The sequence below is a fragment of the Schistocerca piceifrons genome, chromosome 7 (assembly GCF_021461385.2).
Source record: "Schistocerca piceifrons isolate TAMUIC-IGC-003096 chromosome 7, iqSchPice1.1, whole genome shotgun sequence".
In the NCBI taxonomy this organism is placed as follows: domain Eukaryota; kingdom Metazoa; phylum Arthropoda; class Insecta; order Orthoptera; family Acrididae; genus Schistocerca; species Schistocerca piceifrons.
The window spans coordinates 517,730,459-517,751,537 of record NC_060144.1 but is presented as its reverse complement, the minus strand read 5'-3'; the positions used below and the strand labels follow the sequence as shown (position 1 = coordinate 517,751,537).

The 21,079-nt window shown below is 43.5% G+C and overlaps 1 protein-coding gene across 5 annotated transcripts in view; it reads left to right on the top strand.

Moving 5' to 3' along the window:
- LOC124804661 (zinc transporter 1) overlaps nucleotides 1-21,079 on the top strand; it is a 682,916-nt gene that overhangs the window by 578,098 nt on the left and 83,739 nt on the right. For all 5 annotated transcript variants that reach the window (XM_047264896.1, XM_047264897.1, XM_047264900.1 and 2 more), the window contains one exon: nucleotides 10,992-11,105. In XM_047264896.1, coding sequence (XP_047120852.1) covers nucleotides 10,992-11,105 — 114 coding nt within the window. The remainder of the gene's footprint in view (nucleotides 1-10,991; nucleotides 11,106-21,079) is intronic.

Genomic DNA, 21,079 nt, shown 5'->3' with positions numbered 1-21,079 from the left:
AGTATTCACTCAGTGGGCGAACAAGTGTACTATAACCTACTTCCTTTGTTTTCGGATTGCATTTCCTTAGGATTGCTCCAATGAATCTGTCTGCCATCTGCTTTACCGACGATCAACTTTATATGGTCATTCCATTTTAAACCACTCCTAATGCCTACTCCCAACAAATGCTGCATTGCCACTTACAATTGTACTACTTGTATCTGTTTAGTCACCTGGAATATAAACATGTAAATGATTGTATAAACACCTGAGGATGGCCACAAGCCCGAAACCGGTCGTCTGACGAATAAATTATATTTTATTGTGGCTGGTAGCGGGATTTTTCTGCGCCCTATACCAGGTGTTCCGGTATGAAATGAGCGTTAAGATACAAATGTGTCGATAGGGAACATTTGTTGTGAACGAGCCTTAATTTTTTTATTTGGTTGGTATGACATCTGTCAAAGATATTTAGTGTACATAAAGTCATGGAACAAACATCATATTTTTTCATCGTGTTAACAATGTCGAATTTTGTACCAGAAAGTGATGATTTGCGGAAAGCATTAATTTTTTGTTTTCATTTGAAGAAAAGTGCTGCAGAGTAGCATCGAATACTTGTGATATGGTGATCATGCTCTATCAGAAACAACATGCAAAAGATGGTTTCAACGGTTCAGAAATGATTTTGATGTAAGAAATGAAGAACGTGGAAGACTACCAAAAAAGTTCGAAGACGCCGAATTGCAAGCAATATTGGATGAAGATGATACTTTGAGTCAGAAGCAAATGGCAGCAATGCTAAATGTTGCATAACAAACAATTTCTGACCGTTTGAAAGCTATGGGAAAGATGCAAAAGTGTGGAAAATGGGTGCCGCATGAATTGAATGACAGACAGATGGAGAAGCGAAAAACCATTTGTCGCATTTTGCTTCAAAGACATGAAAGAAAATCAATTTTGCATCGAATTGTTACTGGCGATGAAAAATGGATTTATTTTAAGAATCTTAAACGGGAAAAATCGTGGGTTAATCCGGGACAACCATTAACATCGACGGCAAAACCAGATCGATTCGGCAAGAAGACAGTGCCCTGTGTTTGGTGGGATCAGAAAGGTGTGGTGTATCATGAGCTTCTAAAACCCGGTGAAACTGTGAATACTAAGCGCTACAGACAACAAATGATCAATTTGAACAACGCATAGATCGAAAAAAGACCAGAATGGGCCAGAAGACATGGCAAAGTAATTTTTTACCACGACAATGCACCTGCGCACAAAACTGGTTCAGGATGCAATCAAAACACTTGGCTGGGAGCTGCTACCCCAACCGCCGTATTCACCAGACGTGGTCCCTTCCGACTGTCATTTGTTTTCATCAATGGGACTCGCATTGGCTGAGGAACACTTCGATTCCTACGAAGAAGTCGAAAATTTGGTGTCTGATTGGTTTGCTTCAAAAGACGAACATTTCTATTGGCGTGGTGTCCACAAATTGCCAGAAAGGTGGTTAAAATGTATATAAATCAATGGTCGGTACTTTGAATAAAATGTTTTTACTTTTCAATTCAAAATTAGTGTTTCATTTTCACAAAAACACGCTCGTTTCATACCGATACACATAGTAAAGGAACAGTTACGTAGTTTAACAGCATCCACTACGGATAAAATTAGCTTTTCACTATGTTCTCCTCCTCCTCCTCATCATCATCATTTAAGACTGATTATGCCTTTCATCGTTCAGTCTGGAGCATAGTCCCCCTTATAAAATTCCTCCATGACCCCCTATTCAGTGCTAACATTGGTGCCCCTTCTGTGTTAAGCCTATTACTTGTGAATCATTCTTAACCGAATCTTTGGTCTGCCCCGACTCCTCCTACACTCTACTGCTGAACCCATGAGTCTCTTGGGTAACCTTGCTTCTCCCATGCGTGTAACATGCCCCCACCATCTAAGCCTGTTCGCCCTGACTGCTACATCTATAGAGTTCATTCCCAGTTTTTCTTTGATTTCCTCATTGTGGACACCCTCCTGCCATTGTTCCCATCTACTAGTACCTGCAATCATCCTAGCTATTTTCATATCCGTAACCTCAACCTTATTGATAAGGTAACCTGAATCCACCCAGCTTTCGCTCCCATACAACAAAGTTGGTCGAAAGATTGAACGGTGCACAGATAACTTAGTCTTGGTACTGACTTCCTTCTTGCAGAAGAGAGTAGATCGTAGCTGAGCACTAACTGCATTAGCTTTGCTACACCTCGCTTCCAGTTCTTTCACTATGTTGCCATCCTGTGAGAATATGCATCCTAAGTACTTGAAACCGTCCACCTGTTCTAACTTTGTTCCTCTTATTTGGCACTCAATCCGTTTATATCTCTTTCCCACTGACATTACTTTCGTTTTGGAGATGCTAATCTTCATACCATAGTCCTTACATTTCTGATCTAGCTCTGAAATATTACTTTGCAAACTTTCAATCGAATCTGCCATCACCACTAAGTCATCCGCATATGCAAGACTGCTTATTTTGTGTTCATATATCTTGATCTCACCCAGCCAGTCTATTGTTTTCAACATATGATCACATAAATAATGTGAACAACAGTGGAGACAGGTTGCAGCCTTGTCTCGCCCCTGAAACTACTCTGAACCATGAACTCAATTTACTGTGAACTCTAACTTCTGCCTGACTATCCATGTAAAGACCTTTAATTGCTTGCAAAAGTTTGCCTCCTATTCCATAATCTCGTAGGGCAGACAATAACTTCCTCCTAGGAACCCGGTCATATGCCTTTTCTAGATCTATAAAGCACAGATACAATTCCCTGTTCCACTCGTAATACTTCTCCATTATTTGCCGTAAGCTAAAGATATGGTCCTGACAACCTCTAAGAGGCCTCAACCCACACTGATTTTCCTCCAATTTGTCCTCAACTAATACTCGCACTTTCCTTTCAACAATACCTGAGAAGATTTTGCCCACAACACTGATTAAAGAGATACCTCTGTAGTTGTTACAATCTTTTCTGTTTCCATGTTTAAAGATTGGTGTGATTACTGCTTTTGTCCAGTCTGATGGAACCTGTCCCGACTCCTCCTGTGAGCACTAATTTGCAATTCTGACCGAATAGAAATTGACGGTGTGTAAAACGTGACCGTGACGCGTGTGGGAGCAGATCGGGCTGGGGCACGGCGCACGGCTCTATCACGGCCGTGTACTGTGCAGCGGCGCTCGCCGTTTATCCCATCAGGGCGCTTCCTGCGGCCACAAGGACACGCGGCGGCGAGCCGAGGCGCGCCTGCAGCGCCGACCAGCGTGCGAGCGGCCTCCTGCCCAGGGGTCCCACTCTCAAATACTCTTAAACAAGATCACACTCGGGTGACAAGTCGCGGGACAGCGGTATGCACGTAGACGAGGTATGAAAGGGCAGGTCATCGGTAAAGACATCTTTTGTACTCGGGTTGCGGCGGCGCGGTTTTTTCCATCCCTTTACGACGAACCTGCACCTACCTGTGAACATTCTCAGCAGCTCATCAGTAGGAAAGCCGAGCGAAACCTGCTGTACTTCGACGTGAACCAGGCTGCAATTGAAGTCACTAATCTACGTTTCGGGAGAAAGTTTTCACACAAATGAAAGGTTGGAAATTTTGTCCTCAATTAAAATAATCTGAAACTTAGGTGAACAAGTATCACTGCCAAGCCCGTGTTAGTCTTAACACAGTCACTCATAATCCATTTCACTCACGTTAGCAAGTTTATGGTGTTGCATTTCCCGAAAATGTAATAGCTAAAAAAATACTGATTGTTTTTGATTGAGAATGCTCGCGAAATATTAAGTCTGTCGGTACTTAATGCAGTCACAGTTTTTAGCCACCGACCTGCTCAATACGCCACGCGGAATAAATGTCTTTTTCTCGTCACAAAATTCACTTAAAAATTCCGAATTCTGTTAATTCGCGTCCTGCGACCACAATCACGTCGCAAACCTTTCCACTTAGTCACCCTGAGGCGTAGCGCCATATACCGATCCTGCCTTGGAGGATCCCATCGGAATAATTATGCCAACACTTTACCACACTTTTGATGTATGAAGCACTGATAGATCCGGCAACTTATCGTTTTCACCGGAACTACTACTACATACGTCCGAACTAAAAAAATGACTGAGCACTATGGGACTTAACTGCTGAGGTTATAAGTCCCCTAGAATTTAGAACTACTTAAACCTAACTAACCTAAGGACATCACATACATCCATGCCCGAGGCAGGATTCGAACCTGCGACTGTAGTGGTCGCGCGGTTCCAGACTGCAGCGCCTAGAACCGCTCGGCCAAACCGGCCATACGTCCGAACTATTTCATGGCTAGGCTCCCACTCTTCTCTAGAATACTCTTCTCTACCAGCCGAGAAAGACGCGCGAAGAATATTGCTTTACCATTGGTCAGTTTACTCAACAGCCAACAGCAAAACCACATTCTCCCGCGTCAATCCGCGCTTTTCACCAATAACCAATTGCAAAATAGTAAACATAACGACTGCACTTTTACCGACGTAATTTTCTAATATGCTGAACTTTTGGTTATGCATAAAGTTATTTACTATTGTTATCCATACCTGAATTAACTTTCCCTTTACCATAAACTTACTTTACAAATCTATTCTACAAAAATCCCCTTTGTCCATATCCATACTTCTTCGAAATGTTCCCACACTAAATCCTACTACACAACTCGTTAAACAATTATCTTCATATTAACCTTAAACCACACTCACGCATCATTCATACTGCAAAAACACATTTATAACATTTTTCATACACATAAAACATACTAACAGTTTATGAAAAACACTATTACTTAGTGCACTCTAGTGGACACAATCGAAACTAAAATCACAGTCCCCCTATCCAATATTGTCCTCTATCGGCTTATCAGCCGATAAACTACGTGCGCGTCCAATCTCGCGTCACCATCTGTCACTATTCAGCTCTGAGACACGTCTCCCACTTAACAACCTCCAAGGCAGGATCGGTATACGGCGCTACGCCTCAGGGTGACTTAGTGGAAAGGCTTGCGACGTGATTGTGGTCGCACGACGCGAATTAACAGACTTCGAACGCAGATTGTTAGTTGGAGCTACACGCCTCTCGTGGACTCGTGACCGTATCGGTTGGACGCTGGACGACTGGAAAACCGTGGTCTGGTCGCACCATTCCCGACAGATGGGTTCGAGTGTGGCGCAGACCCCACGAAGCCACTGACCCAAGTTGTCAACGAGACACTGCGCAAGCTGGTGGCGGCTCCGTAAGGCTAGGCGCAAATTGAGAAGCGTATAGCACGTGTGACGTGACACGACACTACAGCGCGACACGCACGTGCCGCACGGGTCGCGCGGGTCCAGCGTACACCATACTTCGCACGCGCCGACTGGCGACGCTCTGCGCTGACTGAACCGAAACGCGCGCAACCTCTTATCTACCTCAAACTATTTTACAGAAACTATTCTCTGAAAATATATGATTTTTGCCTTACTTGTAGCGTTTATATGTCACCTTCGTGACGAAGTGCCCATCACCTCGCTAATGACCATTCTTATTGTGATGTACACATCTTAGTGAGACACTACGCAAAACTCAAAAAGTTTGCAACGAAAATTAGGGGTCGCCATGATTTTGCATTTGGTGCGTGTTACACCATATGTTGCTGCGTATGAAATTCAGCTAACATGCTGAATTTTTGTTTAGACTTGGGAGGAGATCTCTATCTGCCTCCGATCTCGACAAAATGGAACCCATGTAGCGCGCTCACTACCGATCTCACGCCCGCGAGAATGAAATACTCGCAACATCTCTCATATCTCCTAAACCACTCGAGGCATCGAAACGAAAGTTTGGCGAATGATAGCACACAAGGAGGAGAGTGTTTTGCCAATTATTAAACACACGGAACTTTCTTATGTATGGCGATATATTACTTATTCTTCTTTTTATATTTATTTCACTCCAGTGACTGTAATTTTTTAAGAGTTATCGACAGCTAGCGAAACAAGAGCTTCCTAGTATGAAAATAAACATGAAATTTCTTCTTTTATGTTACTGCAAACCGATACTACGAGGTTTTTCGTAAGCTATTGAGCTCTGTGATTGCCAATTACTTGTTTAATGAGGCCCTCCGTTTCGTAATTCTGTCTCAATAGCTGATGTGAGATGAGTTTGGCAAATTACATTGTGACAAAGGAACTACAATTAAACCAGTCACCAAGAGAAATGTGGCCTTTACTCATTAATGGTGATGCTTCTTCGACTGAGAAAAGGTTAACAACTCACACAAAAACAGATTAGCAATTCTGTTGGAATTTTGGTGGAATCTCCGTAACCCATCGTATTTTTAACACTGAGTGACTGGTATGGAAACTTACCAAAGGATTTTATTCCTTCTCTTGATCTGAGCAGTATTAAAATAATGACGAGCGTTCCTTCAGGCGGAATGATAGGCACATGCCAGATACTGTTTACTCATCTAGGGCTTGCCAAACTGACAATGCGTGATCGCGAATAAAATAGTTGTTACTGAGAAAAATAAACAATTGATCTGTCGCACAACACAATGGTGAGTGTATTGTCAGCAGCGACAGGAATGCACAAGCTAGCCATGTGTGCCTTGTGAGATGGAGTTCGAAAAACATTGTCATGAAAGTAGATCTGCCTTTGTGAGCAGCACATTTCAACAAATTAAATATATCTAATCATAACACTCTTTTAGGATATTCCTACTTTCGTAATAATACCGACCATTTTCTTCATTTGTGTAGCCTGTTGTTGTATAATTAGTTTATTAACGCTGATAATGTCCATGCAACAATTGAAATGCTTTTTCTCATCGCGGAGGCATACGGTGCAATTCCAGTGGCCAATTTCTCATCAGTTGCTGAGGTATACATTTTTCTTGACAGAAGAAAAACAAAACAAAACTATGCACATATAAGTAACAGAAAAGTATAACGTACTAACGAAGAAAGCTGGAGCGTTTAAATGGCGAAAAACGAAATACTACCCAAAGGCAATAAAATTCGGTACACAGTAAGGCAAAATTTATCGTATGGGCAATATTACCACTGCTCATATGCGCCGTTCCGATGTGAGCATATGGCCGGGCTACTTTTCCGCTCCCCGCTCCGGTTCGCCGTCCACACTGAGCGCGCAGAGTCGTTTTGCGCGGCTCGCTCGGTGAGGACCCGCCTTTAATGTGCAGGCTGTGTTTACGTGGAGTGGACTGGGTCCTGGCTATGTTCGGACACTTGGAGACAACGTGCAGCCATTCGTGTTCCCAGACGACGGTGGAATTTTTATGGATGACAACGCGCCATGTCATCGGGCCACAATTGCCCACGATTTGTTTGAAGAACATTCTTGACTGTACGAGCGATTGATTTGGCCAACCAGACCGCTCATCAATCCCGTCGAATATTTATGGGACGTAATCGAGAGGTCAGCTCGTCCACAAATTCCTGCAACGGCAACAACTTCGCTATTGTGGACGGCTATAGAGGCAGCGTGGCTCAGTACTTCTGCAGGGGACTTCCAACGACTGAGTCCACACCGCGTCGAGCTGCTGCACCGTGCCATGCAGAGTGAGGTCCGGCACCATGCCAGGAGGTACACCGTGACTCGTCACCTCAGTGTATCTCAGTTCGGTACCGACCACTAAGGACCACGTTAAGTGACGATGATACTTCACAGTAAGGCTCTGTTGCTGATGCCAGAGAAAAAGAAAATACGTAACAACTGAAAAATGAAATGATATGATCGTATGGCATTGTTGGCCGGGAGGCCCCATGCGGGGTTAGTTGACGCCACTTGGGCGACTTGCGAGTCAATGATGATGAAATGATGATGAACAACACACAACACCCAGTCATCAGGGGGCAGAGAAAATCCCTGACCCCACCGGGAATAGAACCTGGGACCCCGTGCGCCGGAAGCGAGACCACGAGATGCGGACAGGCAACAACTATTTATCGCTTACGCAAAACGAAATATACTTCGGGGACACTTAATTGAAACTATTTGAACAGCATTACCAGCAGTTACCCTAATTTCTTTTGCTTAGCTCAGTTTTCGGACAGCATATAGAAAGACAATGGCAACGCAAGCAAAAATGGCCAAGTGTTTCCAAAATAATTGACTGTATTAAGGTTTGCAGTGAGTCTGAACTTGACCTTTCGGGATTGATGAGCGATCTGGTTGGCCAAATCAGTCGCTTGTATGTTCAAAAACGTTCTTCAAACAAATCGTGAACACCTTTCGTGGACATGATGAAACAGCAGCATCTAACAATCCTGGAATGAAAACAGTATTGAATCCCGCGCACACTGACGAAAGACGAACTTTCGTCAGGCTGCTGGCACTACAGCACTACACACGGCACATTTTATTGCGTGAAGTAGTGGTGTGGGTCGAGTGAAGTGAAGTGGTGGAGGATTCGACTGTCGAGTGGTACTGCCCACCGGCCCCACAGTTGGCCAAAGCGCATACACAAATCCGGTTTGTCGGTCGGTACACTATTCCAGATTTTACCGTCGTTTACACTTCACAGGCCAGAACACACAGTACAACGTTGCGGCAGACTGGCTGGGGAAGTCTAATCTACATACTGCTTAGTGGTGGAACCTGACACTCACTGTAGCTGAGATTGGGTACCTGGCGTATATGAACGGGTTGAAAAAAATAGACTGAGCACACAGTGTGTGAACGTAAAAGGAAAGTAGAACAGGGCAGTAAAAAAAACAGCACGTAGTGAGGCACATTATCACTGACTTCAAAGTCAGTCTTTGCAGTCTGGCTGTTCCGCTATTTTACTTAGCGGCCTGCATGGTCTGATACGAGAGTATATGAAGACACGCGCAGAAAAAGGGGATAACCCTTATAATGAATCATCCTCCTCTAACATTACCTTTTTTTATAGAGATAATCGACACCATGTATACTATCGGTTCTTGCACAGGTTAAAATTATCTCAGCTGTTTCATTAAAAGAATTCATCTGAGTTTATATATGGTGTATTAGATTTCAGGCTAGAACGTATAAAAAAAGGAATGAATCTCTTACAATCGATACAAACAGTTACAATTACTCTTCTTCCAAAAATAATTGAAATTACAAAATTTCTTGCATACTTAAAATTCATATTATTAATTGCACAATCTAATGATAATTATTAAATTTGTTTCTGGATTAATTTATAAAATAATATATTTTAACGATGATTCACCTTTTCTTTTGTAAGCTCTTTTCTTTTGTAAGCTCTTTTCTTTTGTAAGCTCTTTTCTTTTGTAAGCTCTTTTCTTTTGTAAGCTCTTTTCTTTTGTAAGCTCTTTTGTTTTGTAAGCTCTTTTGTTTTGTAAGCTCTTTTGTTTTGTAAGCTCTTTTGCTTTGTAAGCTCTTTTGCTTTGTAAGCTCTTTTGCTTTGTGGGCTCTTTTGCTTTGTGGGCTCTTTTGCTTTGTGGGCTCTTTTGCTTTGTGGGCTCTTTTGCTTTGTGGGCTCTTTTGCTTTGTGGGCTCTCTTGCTTTGTGGGCTCTCTTGCTTTGTGGGCTCTCTTGCTTTGTGGGCTCTCTTGCTTTGTGGGCTCTCTTGCTTTGTGGGCTCTTTTGCTTTGCAGGCTCTTTTGCTTTGCAGGCTCTTTTGCTTTGTAGGCTCTTTGGAATAATGTGAATACTGCAGAATGTAAGTAATAGTGGGCATGCTTCAGATGGAAGTAGACGTTTTTATAAGTTTGTGACCAACAATGTAACTATTGGCTTTTTGAATGTGGATGTTATAAAGTCGGTGCGATTTAGAAGAATGGGATAAAATAAAAAGATATTCGTAGCACAGGCAATTCTTCGTCAGTTATTTCATCTTCAAGAGACTGCAATGTCAAATCAGAATTTTCAGCAACAAGAATGTACTCCTATACACAACAAGATTTTGAGCCAACAACAACAACAACAACGAGATAATCAAGATAAGTAACAAAGTTCTTTTGTAATCTTACTCCTCCTGAAGTTTTCAAAATTTATGGAAGGAATGAGAACACTAATGGTGATGTGTGGGAGAGTAAGATTACACCCTCAAATATAAAAGCTTAGAGATAAATGTTGCTATCTGTTGCTCAGTATGGGAACTATCAAAATTTGCATTGGTCTCATCCCTAAGTGGTATTTAGGCGTAAGACTAATGTAAATTTTGATAGTTCCTGTACCCATCAACAGATGGCAACATTTATCTCTCGTCTTTTACGTTTGAGGGTTAGCCTGTTTTTCCGCGCATGTCTTAATCTCCATATCAAGGAAAGCGTTATAGGCGGTATTTGTTAAAACAATGTAAAGCGCTGGCCGGTGTGGCCGAGCGGTCTAGGCGCTTCAGTCTGGAACCGCGCGACCGCTACGGTCGCAGGTTCGAATCCTGCCTCGGGCATGGGTGTTTGTGATGTCCTTAGGTTAGTTAGATTGAAGTAGTTCTGAGTTCTAGGGGACTGATGACCTCAGATGTTAAGTCCCATAGTGCTCAGAGCCATTTCAACCATTCGAGCACCTCTGTTATAAATGTCATTTTGAAGACTTTGTGTAGCGCCGACAACCATCAGAACTTCATAAACTATAGGGGCTGAAGCAGGAACATCCCACGATGTTACATGAAAAATTCTGTAATGAAATTAGCAGAGAAAGATAAATGTATTTCATTACTTACTGAAATACCTCGTAAAATTTCGCTCTCGCAATAAATACGCGACACAAGTTTACAAACTCAATGACTCAGTGACTCATTGACAAAAAAAATGTCAAATTTGGGATATTATCCCCCTCTCCCTTTCTTCCCTATGATAAATTTCTACAGCTTCGCAAGTTCTGGATACGAGATGGAAACGGCTAGACAAAAAATGTTGCACTGTGTTCTATCGCTTTGTGAGATTTGTACACGTGATTTTGTTGCACACAGCTGATTCTGTGGCGTTGTTGGGTTTCAGTACAGCAGCGAGGAGCACGAGCACGACCAAGAGGAGGAGGTGGAGGGGCAGGTGGAGATGGAGGATGCCAAGGGTGATGGCGGCGTCGGCGGCGGCCCACCTCCTGGGGAGGCGGTAAGGCAGACCCTCTGGGCCGCGGCCTCTACTGGAGCCGCCAGTGTGTGTGTGTGTGTGTGTGTGTGTGTGTGTGTGTGTGTGTGTGTGCGTGTGTGCACGCCAAACCCTCTGTGCCGGCGCGGCCGCTACTTCAGCCACCACCACCATCTCCGTGGACCTCCTGCGCATGCATGCGTGTGTGCGTGGCAATGGTGAGGCTAACCGCCTGGGCCAAAGTGGCCACTACTTCAGCCACCATCATCCTGTGCGTGTGCAAAACCATCCCCGCCCAATAAGATGCAACACTTCCTTATCCTGAGCTCATTTGTTTCAGTAACCAGGCAGCGCACTTAACAAATGGGAAGCAGCAAATGGGGCTATGGAATTAAGTACATTATTTCTTGTTGCTTTTTTGATGTTGTTACAGTCTTCAGCCTGAAGACTGCTTTCGAGCAGTTCCCCATACTACTCTATTTTGAGCTAGGCTGCTTCATCTCTAACTGCTGCAACCTACTTCTAGTAGAATCTACGTACTGCAGTTTTGTTTGGGTCTCCCTCTGAATTTTTTACCCCCCCCCCCTTCCCGTCCCTCCAACCATGATGCGTTGGGACGCATCTGACCAAAGTGTGCCATAAATTAAGATTTGGTACTTTTCATTTGTTATTCGATCTGCCCGATCAATCTCCACCATTCTGCTTGGAGCCCCGCTTTCCAAAGGCTTCTACCCTTTTCGTGTCTACTGCTTATTGTCCTCATTTCACTTCCATACAAGACTACCCTCCAGACAGATGCTTCCAAAAAAGTAGGTAACATTTAAATGTTGTTGTTGTTGTTGTTGTGGTCTTCAGTCCAGAGACTGGTTTGATGCAGCTCTCCATGCTACTGTATCCTGTGCAAGCTTCATCATCTCCCAGTACTTACTGCAACGTACATCCTTGTGAATCTGCTTAGTGTATTCATGTCTTGGTCTCCTTCTACGATTTTTACCCTCCACGCTGCCCTCCAGTGCTAAATTTGTGATCCCTTGATGCCTCAGAACATGTCCTACCAACCGGTCCCTTCTTCTAGTCAAGTTGTGCCACAAACTCCTCCTCTCCCCACTTCTATTCAGTACCTCCTCATTAGTTATGTGATCTACCCATCTAATCTTCAGCATTCTTCTGTAGCACTACATTTCAAGAGCTTCTATTCTCTTCTTGTCTAAACTATTTATCGTCCATGTTTCACTTCCATACATGGCAACACTCCATACAAATACTTTCAGAAACGACTTCCTGACACTTAGATCAATACTCGATTTTAACAAATTTCTGTTCTTCAGAAACGCTTTCCTTGCCATTGCCAGTCTACATTTAATATCTTCTCTACTTCTACGAATATTAGTTGATTGTAATTAACGTGTAACTACTCACAGAGGTACAGTGTCGGCTGTAATAACTATCATATGACAGCAAACTTGGTGGATACATTAATGCGTTATTGTGGATCCAATTTACTCTGGAAAAACAAATTCGTTCCAGCTGTGGCCACGACGTGCAAATCTGGCGCTGTACAGTGTACGACGGCATGACATTCAAACTGTCATCTGACAAGCTATAATGTGAGTCAAGAGTATAGCTATGGAGAAGAGAGGCCGCCCACTGACAGTGAAACTGTTTTGTGTGAGCATCGGCTATTACAGAGCTGCATTGAGATAGTACAGCCGACTGAAAAGTCTGAGAAGAGGCTGGATGTCATTAAACGGTTTAAAGAAGATGATAATGAAATTCAAAAACACGGGCTGGATGTGGCATCTGGAAGAGGAAGGCGCCCTACCCCAGTGCAAGTTACCGACGAGGTTGCCTCTGCTGTGGCCGCCCACGCAGCACGTGTCCCGGGTAGCGCTAGCGTTCGTGCGGCGTCACGAGAATTTTCCACTCCACTGTCAACAAGATCCAGACAGTGCAGCAGCTGAAACCTCATCATACACAGCAGTGTTCTGAATTTGCTCTTCGGTTTCTGGTACGGATAGACAGAAAAGCGCCAACATGGGCACTGCCAACCCTTCCCCAACTGAGACGTGACGGGGGAGGGAGTAGATGTAAATTACGTGGTATGATCTACAAAAGAAGTATGACAAGATTAATGTCAGAATGATTGAATGCATAGACACATGAGGGAAAAACACATATTGGAAGCACACAATTGCAAAATGTCACAGGATACGTGTACGTGGATCAACTTAGGGAGACTTAAAACCAGGAGTATTTCGACGAATTAAACTCAGCTGACAAGCTTACTGAAGATACCCTCAAGTTTTCAAGAGTAAGATGTACCCTATCTGAAAAAAACAGTTTTTGACCAATTATACTACCAGTAATATACCTTACATCTCGGACACATGCACATGGAGTTCATTGTTACAAAGCTCGTAGTATGTTAGTGACATAATGGAAAGAGTAAATACCTTTAAATAGCAGTGGAATATTCATGTCACTTGAAGAAAGGAAGACAGAGGCTCAAAAGAAATCTTACCTTGGAGGCCAATTTACCTCAAAGTTGGGGGAAGACCACCAAACAGATGGGCTAGAGATTTAAGAAATACAGCTAGTTTAATTGGCAACAGAAATGGATGAACCTCGTGGGATTCTATTTTGCACACCGACTGAGAGGTCACATCACCAAGTGATTGAACTGATGACGACGACGATGCGAGAGAAAGACACCATCATAGTATGTGAAATCAGCTGCAAATAATCCATTACAGTTCAAAACAAAGAAGACTGACAGATATCGAAGCTTAACTTTAAAACGAAAGGCTGGTGGATATTGAAGCTTAATAATTTGAAAACTGCCTGAAGAGTTTCTTTTGTGTCGGTCTCTCCGCCCCAGAGAAGAATTTTTATTCACTGACGTGTAGTTCAATAGTGTACGGACTCAGTTATGTAATAAAACCAACTATCGTTTACTAGTACTTGGAATGGTAATCATTCATCCAAATTTAATTCCGAATTAATTTAATAGCCAGTAAAACCCACTCATTCCATTTGGTTATGATGTATCACAAAACTGACACATTCAACACCCAAACAATTAGTTAACCTCAAGAATCCAGTATGTCCTCCATTTAAATCATGGAATGGCGTTGGCGATTTTTGTCAGTGCCTGTAGCTTTCTTGAGGATTTAACAGCACTGGAAGTGTTCTGAGCTTGTGTCGTGGTAGCACTTGCACAAACTAATTCACTGTTTTGCGCTTTAACGGCTTGCAATGTACACTTACTAACCAAAAACGTTAAGGATCTAGGAGGTCAAAAGAAATGAAATTCCACGCATTGAGAGGTTATGTGCTTTTATTTCAGTGAATATAAAACCAAGTTGCGTGAAAAAATTGGAAGTACCAAGACACTGCTGGTCCCTTGTGAGTAGCGCGTTACAAGTTCTTGGTGCGTAGATGCATGTTCTGATTCGGTAGAGAATAGTGTCGTGCAGATGTTATTTCATCTTATGAGGTAAGTTGTGGGTCAACTGTTGTAACTGGCACTCGATATCCCAGATACTGACGCTGGGAAGGAGTCGACATCAAAGCAGGTCCCACAAAAGATGTGTTGCGCAGAGAGCGGTGGATTTTGGTGCCCAAGGCAGTTCCTCAGCGTGATGAGAGTAGTTCAGAGACGTGGCTTCTGTCGACAAGCGTTGTACTGCTGATAGACGATGCCAGTATCTGTCTCATGAGAATTTACACATAAGGACCAGGATGTCTGTAAAGTATTGTTGTGCTATCAGAGTTCCGCAACAAGACCGGACGTGACCAGTGATATCCCATGTCGTGTCTCTAGGAATAACGCGGTATTTCTCTCTTTAACGCTGGCTGGCAGAATAAGTCCTCTCACCCTAACACCACTATTTGATGCGTTCGTAACCGACACTTTCAAGTGAACATTCCAGGTATAGGAGATAAAAAAGTTTATTGAACAGAATATCCACAAAAATATTCTCCACAATGAAACAAAAGGAAGGATGGTTTTCCAATAAGTGAAACGAAATGGATGCTAGTCCTTCAGTAAGTGAAACAAAATAAATGATGGTTCGCAAAAACAGGACCCACTTATAGTTCCAGGATCGCGAGGTAAATAAAGAAGTTAAATGATACTTCAGAGTTACACACGCTTCAGTAAATACAATCTTAGTCTTAAGAGCTTTACGCTAAAAACAGTGACTTAAGTTTCTGTAGTCACACACTTTTTAATGAGTAGAGTCTTCAAGTCCTAATAATTTTAGGTTAACGTAAAACTAAGTTTCCGACTTCCGGCAGAAAACCGAAGTACAAATCAAAGATTCTGTCAAGAAAAATACACTTGACTACTCTTATGGTGTACTTGGCTGAAGAAGTATTGCCAGCCAACAGTAATGAAGTATATGATATTGTAGTCCCTGTGTTCAGAAGTACTGTGGCGACTAGAGCGTTTATCAAACACATGAGACGTATTTGCAGTTGCGAATATGGGCAACCATCAACTGGACAATGGACTTTAATTTAAAATGCCTCCCCTGCATGGGAATACACATAATGGTCATAAGAGTGCAGGTTGTAGACACATAGTGAGCTAGAGTCACAACAATAAAATTATATTGAGTCTCAATGAGTACTTAGTCCTAGCTGAGGCGGCAGTGTCCTGTCCAGAAGTCGATGGCGATCTTCAGGTTGCTTGCTGCGACGAAACTGCTCCCCAGAGCTCGTGCACCAGCCTAAGTAGCTACCTTGTGGACGGATGCTTGTGAGCCTATTTTAGACATGGGATGTGGCGGATGCAGGAAGAGGTGCAGTTTGCCAACGACCTCTATCGTCGCTGTGTACACTGCCTGGTGGCACCCTCTGCTGGTCTGTCTGCGGAGTTCCCGGGTTACAAAGCTCTTACTCGTCTGCACTGTAGGGGTTGAGCTCAATACACGGCGCACGATAAATAAGTTATGCATGATGCCATCGGCACCTGATCTTTATGGTGCCATGGCACTATGCTTGCAGATGGTGATCAACTGAGATAGCGCGAACCGAGATTCATTACTCAAAAGACATGACATCACTCGTCATCAGCCCATGCTTCCCAGGTGCAGCACCACCACAAAAGCAGCTGTGTGTGTCGCAGTATTAACTCCAGCCTACCAATGGCACAGTGGTTTGGTAACATGGCTCCAGCTAGTATTCACACAGTGGTGCGGGATGACACAGGTGGCGTGAGACTATATGTGATCGCTCAGCAATATTGGTGCTTGCGTTGATGTGGGTCCCATGACTGTCACACAGCTATGGAGTTTCTGGGCTCTGGAAGGCAATACTTAAGGTTTTGCAGGATATAAACAGCCAAACATGATTAGAGCCTGACAGAAAAACCGAGCGAGGTGGCGCAGTGGTTAGCACACTGGACTCGCATTCGGGAGGACGACGGTTCAATCCCGTCTCCAGCCATTCCTTTGAAAGGGTACGGCCGATTTCCTTCCCAATCCTTCCCTAACCCGAGCTTCTGCTCCGCCTCTAATGACCCCGTTGTTGGGCGCTAATGACCTCAGTAGTTGAGCGCCCTTAAACCCCACCAAAAAAAAAAGACCCCGTTGTCGACGGGACGTTAAACACTAACCACCACCACCACCACCTGACAAAAAAGACATATTTGTCAGATAGCTGTGCAAGGTCATACTGCCACTGCTATCACGTAATGTGCATCCAGTCAGGAAAAAGGCTTGTTCGCAGCGAGACAAGTGTCTACGCGAAAAGCGTGACAAAATATACAGGGTGTTTCAAAAATTACCGGTATATTTGAAACGGCAATAAAAACTAAACGAGCAGCGATAGAAATACACCGTTTGTTGCAATATGCTTGGGACAACAGTACATTTTCAGGCAGACAAACTTTCGAAATTACAGTAGTTACAATTTTCAACAACAGATGGCGCTGCGATCTGGGAAACTCTATAGTACGATATTTTCCACATATCCACCATGCGTAGCAATAATATGGCGTAGTCTCTGAATGAAATTACCCGAAACCTTTGACAACGTGTCTGGCGGAATGGCTTCACACGCAGATGAGATGTACTGCTTCAGCTGTTCAATTGTTTCTGGATTCTGGCGGTACACCTGGTCTTTCAAGCGTCCCCACAGAAAGAAGTCACAGGGGTTCATGTCTGGCGAATAGGGAGGCCAATCCACGCCGCCTCCTGTATGTTTCGGATAGCCCAAATCAATCACACGATCATCGAAATATTCATTCAGGAAATTAAAGACGTCGGCCGCGCGATGTAGCCGGGCACCATCTTGCATAAACCACGAGGTGTTCGCAGTGTCGTCTAAGGCAGTTTGTACCGCCACAAATTCACGAAGAATGTCCAGATAGCGTGATGCAGTAATCGTTTCGGATCTGAAAAATGGGCCAATGATTCCTTTGGAAGAAATGGCGGCCAAGACCAGTACTTTTTGAGGATGCAGGGACGATGGGACTGCAACATGGGGCTTTTCGGTTCCCCATATGCGCCAGTTCTGTTTATTGACGAAGCCGTCCAGGTAAAAATAAGCTTCGTCAGTAAACCAAATGCTGCCCACATGCATATCGCCGTCATCAATCCTGTGCACTATATCGTTAGCGAATGTCTCTCGTGCAGCAATGGTAGCGGCGCTGGGGGGTTGCCGCGTTTGAATTTTGTATGGATAGAGGTGTAAACTCTGGCGCATGAGACGATACGTGGACGTTGGCGTCATTTGGACCGCAGCTGCAACACGGCGAACGGAAACCCGAGGCCGCTGTTGGATCACCTGCTGCCCTAGCTGCGCGTTGCCCTCTGTGGTTGCCGTACGCGGTCGCCCTACCTTTCCAGCACGTTCATCCGTCACGTTCCCAGTCCGTTGAAATTTTTCAAACAGATCCTTTATTGTATCGCTTTTCGGTCCTTTGGTTACATTAAACCTCCGTTGAAAACTTCGTCTTGTTGCAACAACACTGTGTTCTAGGCGGTGGAATTCCAACACCAGAAAAATCCTCTGTTCTAAGGAATAAACCATGTTGTCTACAGCACACTTGCACGTTGTGAACAGCACACGCTTACAGCAGAAAGACGACGTACAGAATGGCGCACCCACAGACTGCGTTGTCTTCTATATCTTTCACATCACTTGCAGCGCCATCTGTTGTTGAAAATTGTAACTACTGTAATTTCGAAAGTTTGTCTGCCTGAAAATGTACTGTTGTCCCAAGTATATTGCAACAAACGGTGTATTTCTACCGCTGCTCGTTTAGTTTTTATTGCCGTTTCAAATATACCGGTCATTTTTGAAACACCCTGTAGAATGCCATCGTGACCACTGTTGTGACTTTCCTTGCTGCAGCAGGAGAGAGTGGTGCGCCCAGCGACAGCAGGACGTAGGAGTGGCGCAAGTCGTCTTATCAGCTGAACCCCACTTCTGTGTATGGATGTGTCCATGTGTGGAAATTCGGGGAAGGACGAACGCTGTCAGGCTGTGTTCCTCATCGTGATACGGGCACAGCACCTGGCGTGACGATATGAGGTGCCACTGAGTACCCAAGAGGATCCCTTCTAGCTACGTTGTCTGCTAATTTGGACAGCAGCATTTACATTTCTGATGTATTAGGGATGGTGGTTGTGCTGTGTCTTTGACGTCTCCATCAACTTGTCTTTTGACATCGTAACACAATGAGCATGTTGCTGTGCATTCTTGAACTACCCTGATACAGAGGGATTTCCTCCACTGTTACCCTGCCCACAAGTTCTCCAAATGTTTCACCCACTGATATCTGGTTATGGGTTGCCGAGAGACTCGTTCGCTACTACTCGCCAGCCACCATGACTGTCGAACGATGGGACATATTTGAGCCAGTTGTATTAGTGCCACTGTAGCTGCAGCTTCTGGCAGCTCTGCGGCCTAAGTTTCGCACCACGTACATCCCCAAACTCCTACAAATTATATCATTTATTCCTCCTACTACACCATACACGTAAATTAAGTACCATTTTACCTGTTTTGAAGCCATTGTACAACTGTCTCATGAATCGGTACTGTGAATGATAACGCCAACAAGTCAACCCTTTGGAACTACAATGTGTCAACCAACATTCCATTCATGTCTGGTAAACTGATGTCAAATTTTCACTAACTCATTATTCGTTTCTCTCTCCACCAACAGTAGTAACTTTTTGATAAGCTACTGGTCGATACTTGTCACAATGAACTGTAAAAAACATTTACAAAAAACATTACGATTAAAGTGCACCGTAACTCCATTAACCTTCCCCATAGCGCATTGTTTTTAAAACTGTTGCAGCAAACAACCTCTGAAAACTACAAGGAATTGATACCTGATCGTGCTACTCAAGCATCTCGTGCATTTTCATGTGTCATTACCTTTGCGCTTGTTTCTCCAATTAATTTATAACAAAAAATTAGCTTTACGTTTTTGTACTTGAAAAAATTAAAGACTTGCATGGTAGACATTTTCCATTCAAATTCTAATGTTTGTTAGAATGATAAGATCTGATTAATGAAAACTAATAATTACACTAATATTTGACTTTATTTATCATTATTTACAAGAAAAAGTAATACAATAACAAAATTGTCATCCCAAAGAAACAAACAGGGACATCCCTTGGAACTTCTGCATTCTTGTAACTCGACTATTTCTCCACAGATGGCAATACGAGTACGTTCCCAATGTAGCAGTACTCAGATAGACCCTTGTCACACTAGCAACTCATTTTGTTCGATTTTGTCAGCTGGAACTTGTTCTAAAGAGTGGAATTGTCAAATGTGTGATATTTTTAGCACAAAATGTTCCTGGACTACGTTATCCCATCGGCAAATGCTATAAAACAAGGAAACCAATCAATAAATCGCAATATTACGCCTACTGACAGCCATACATCGTTCAGCAGTTTAACGTACCTTAAAGCGTCAGTGCTATAAGCCACCGTCCAAAGTAAAAGACAGCAGCAACCGTGGACTGTCAAACATAAAACTCTTCTCAGATCACCTCGGGTTGGTGTGTTGTGCTTAAAGGCACAGTTGCGAAATGAAGGAATGCGTCAGCGTGTTAAGTGAGAAGACAGAAGTATCAAAGGGACACTGCAGGGTCCACTTCATTGGTTCCCTCCGTGGGAATCAGCCACCAACTTATTCGAATTAGCGGCGTTGCGTTTTCTGTTGGCCATTCTACGTTGCTGTACACATTGAAACGTAGGTGTAGGATTGTCTTTTTTTTTAGAATTTACTAGGATTTGAGATATTATGTTAATCGATTTTATGACTGGCTGTATCATCGTTCGGAGTTGAGAGATATGTATTTCCGGAAAGTACAATCTTTTGGTAGGTGAGAGCCGCTGTCTTTTATTTCCAACTATGATTCGAGAGTATAACATGCGAACATGTTCTCGTACGTTCTGCAGAACAAAGTTCATGTAACAAGAGGGAATGTGTCATCTTCGATGTTTGTTTTAGTACAATGTGAGCATTAATCACTTGACAATTACTTCTTGAATAATGAAGAAACAGTATTGAAAAGAAAGTCTCTTCTCAAGTAGTGAAAGAACAATAATATTTATAGAGGCGAAAGACTGAACGAAAAAGTTACTGCTTGTGGAAGAACTGATGACCATAAAGATTGACTGAATACCTTTAGGAAGAAAACAAATACTGCTAGAAGCTATGACTAACTGGTAAATACACAATGCACTACGCTAGCCAGAGTTGAAGTCCTGACGGGACAGTCCGAACTTACACACAAAACGAGTTTGTCTCAGGGCAATTCAGTTTCAGGGTTCCAGCGTAGTGTCCGGGGAAGCAACAATGGCAAGAGAGCCTTACACGTAGTTGCGGCGGCTCCTGACTGATGGAATGCGACTGGATTCGGCGTCTGGCCCTGGAAGGCCACTCCGGTCGCCAGGCTGCTGTAGGCACTGTTTTCATCACGAGGGCTGCGGAGAATAATGCAGTGAGGTGACAGAAAG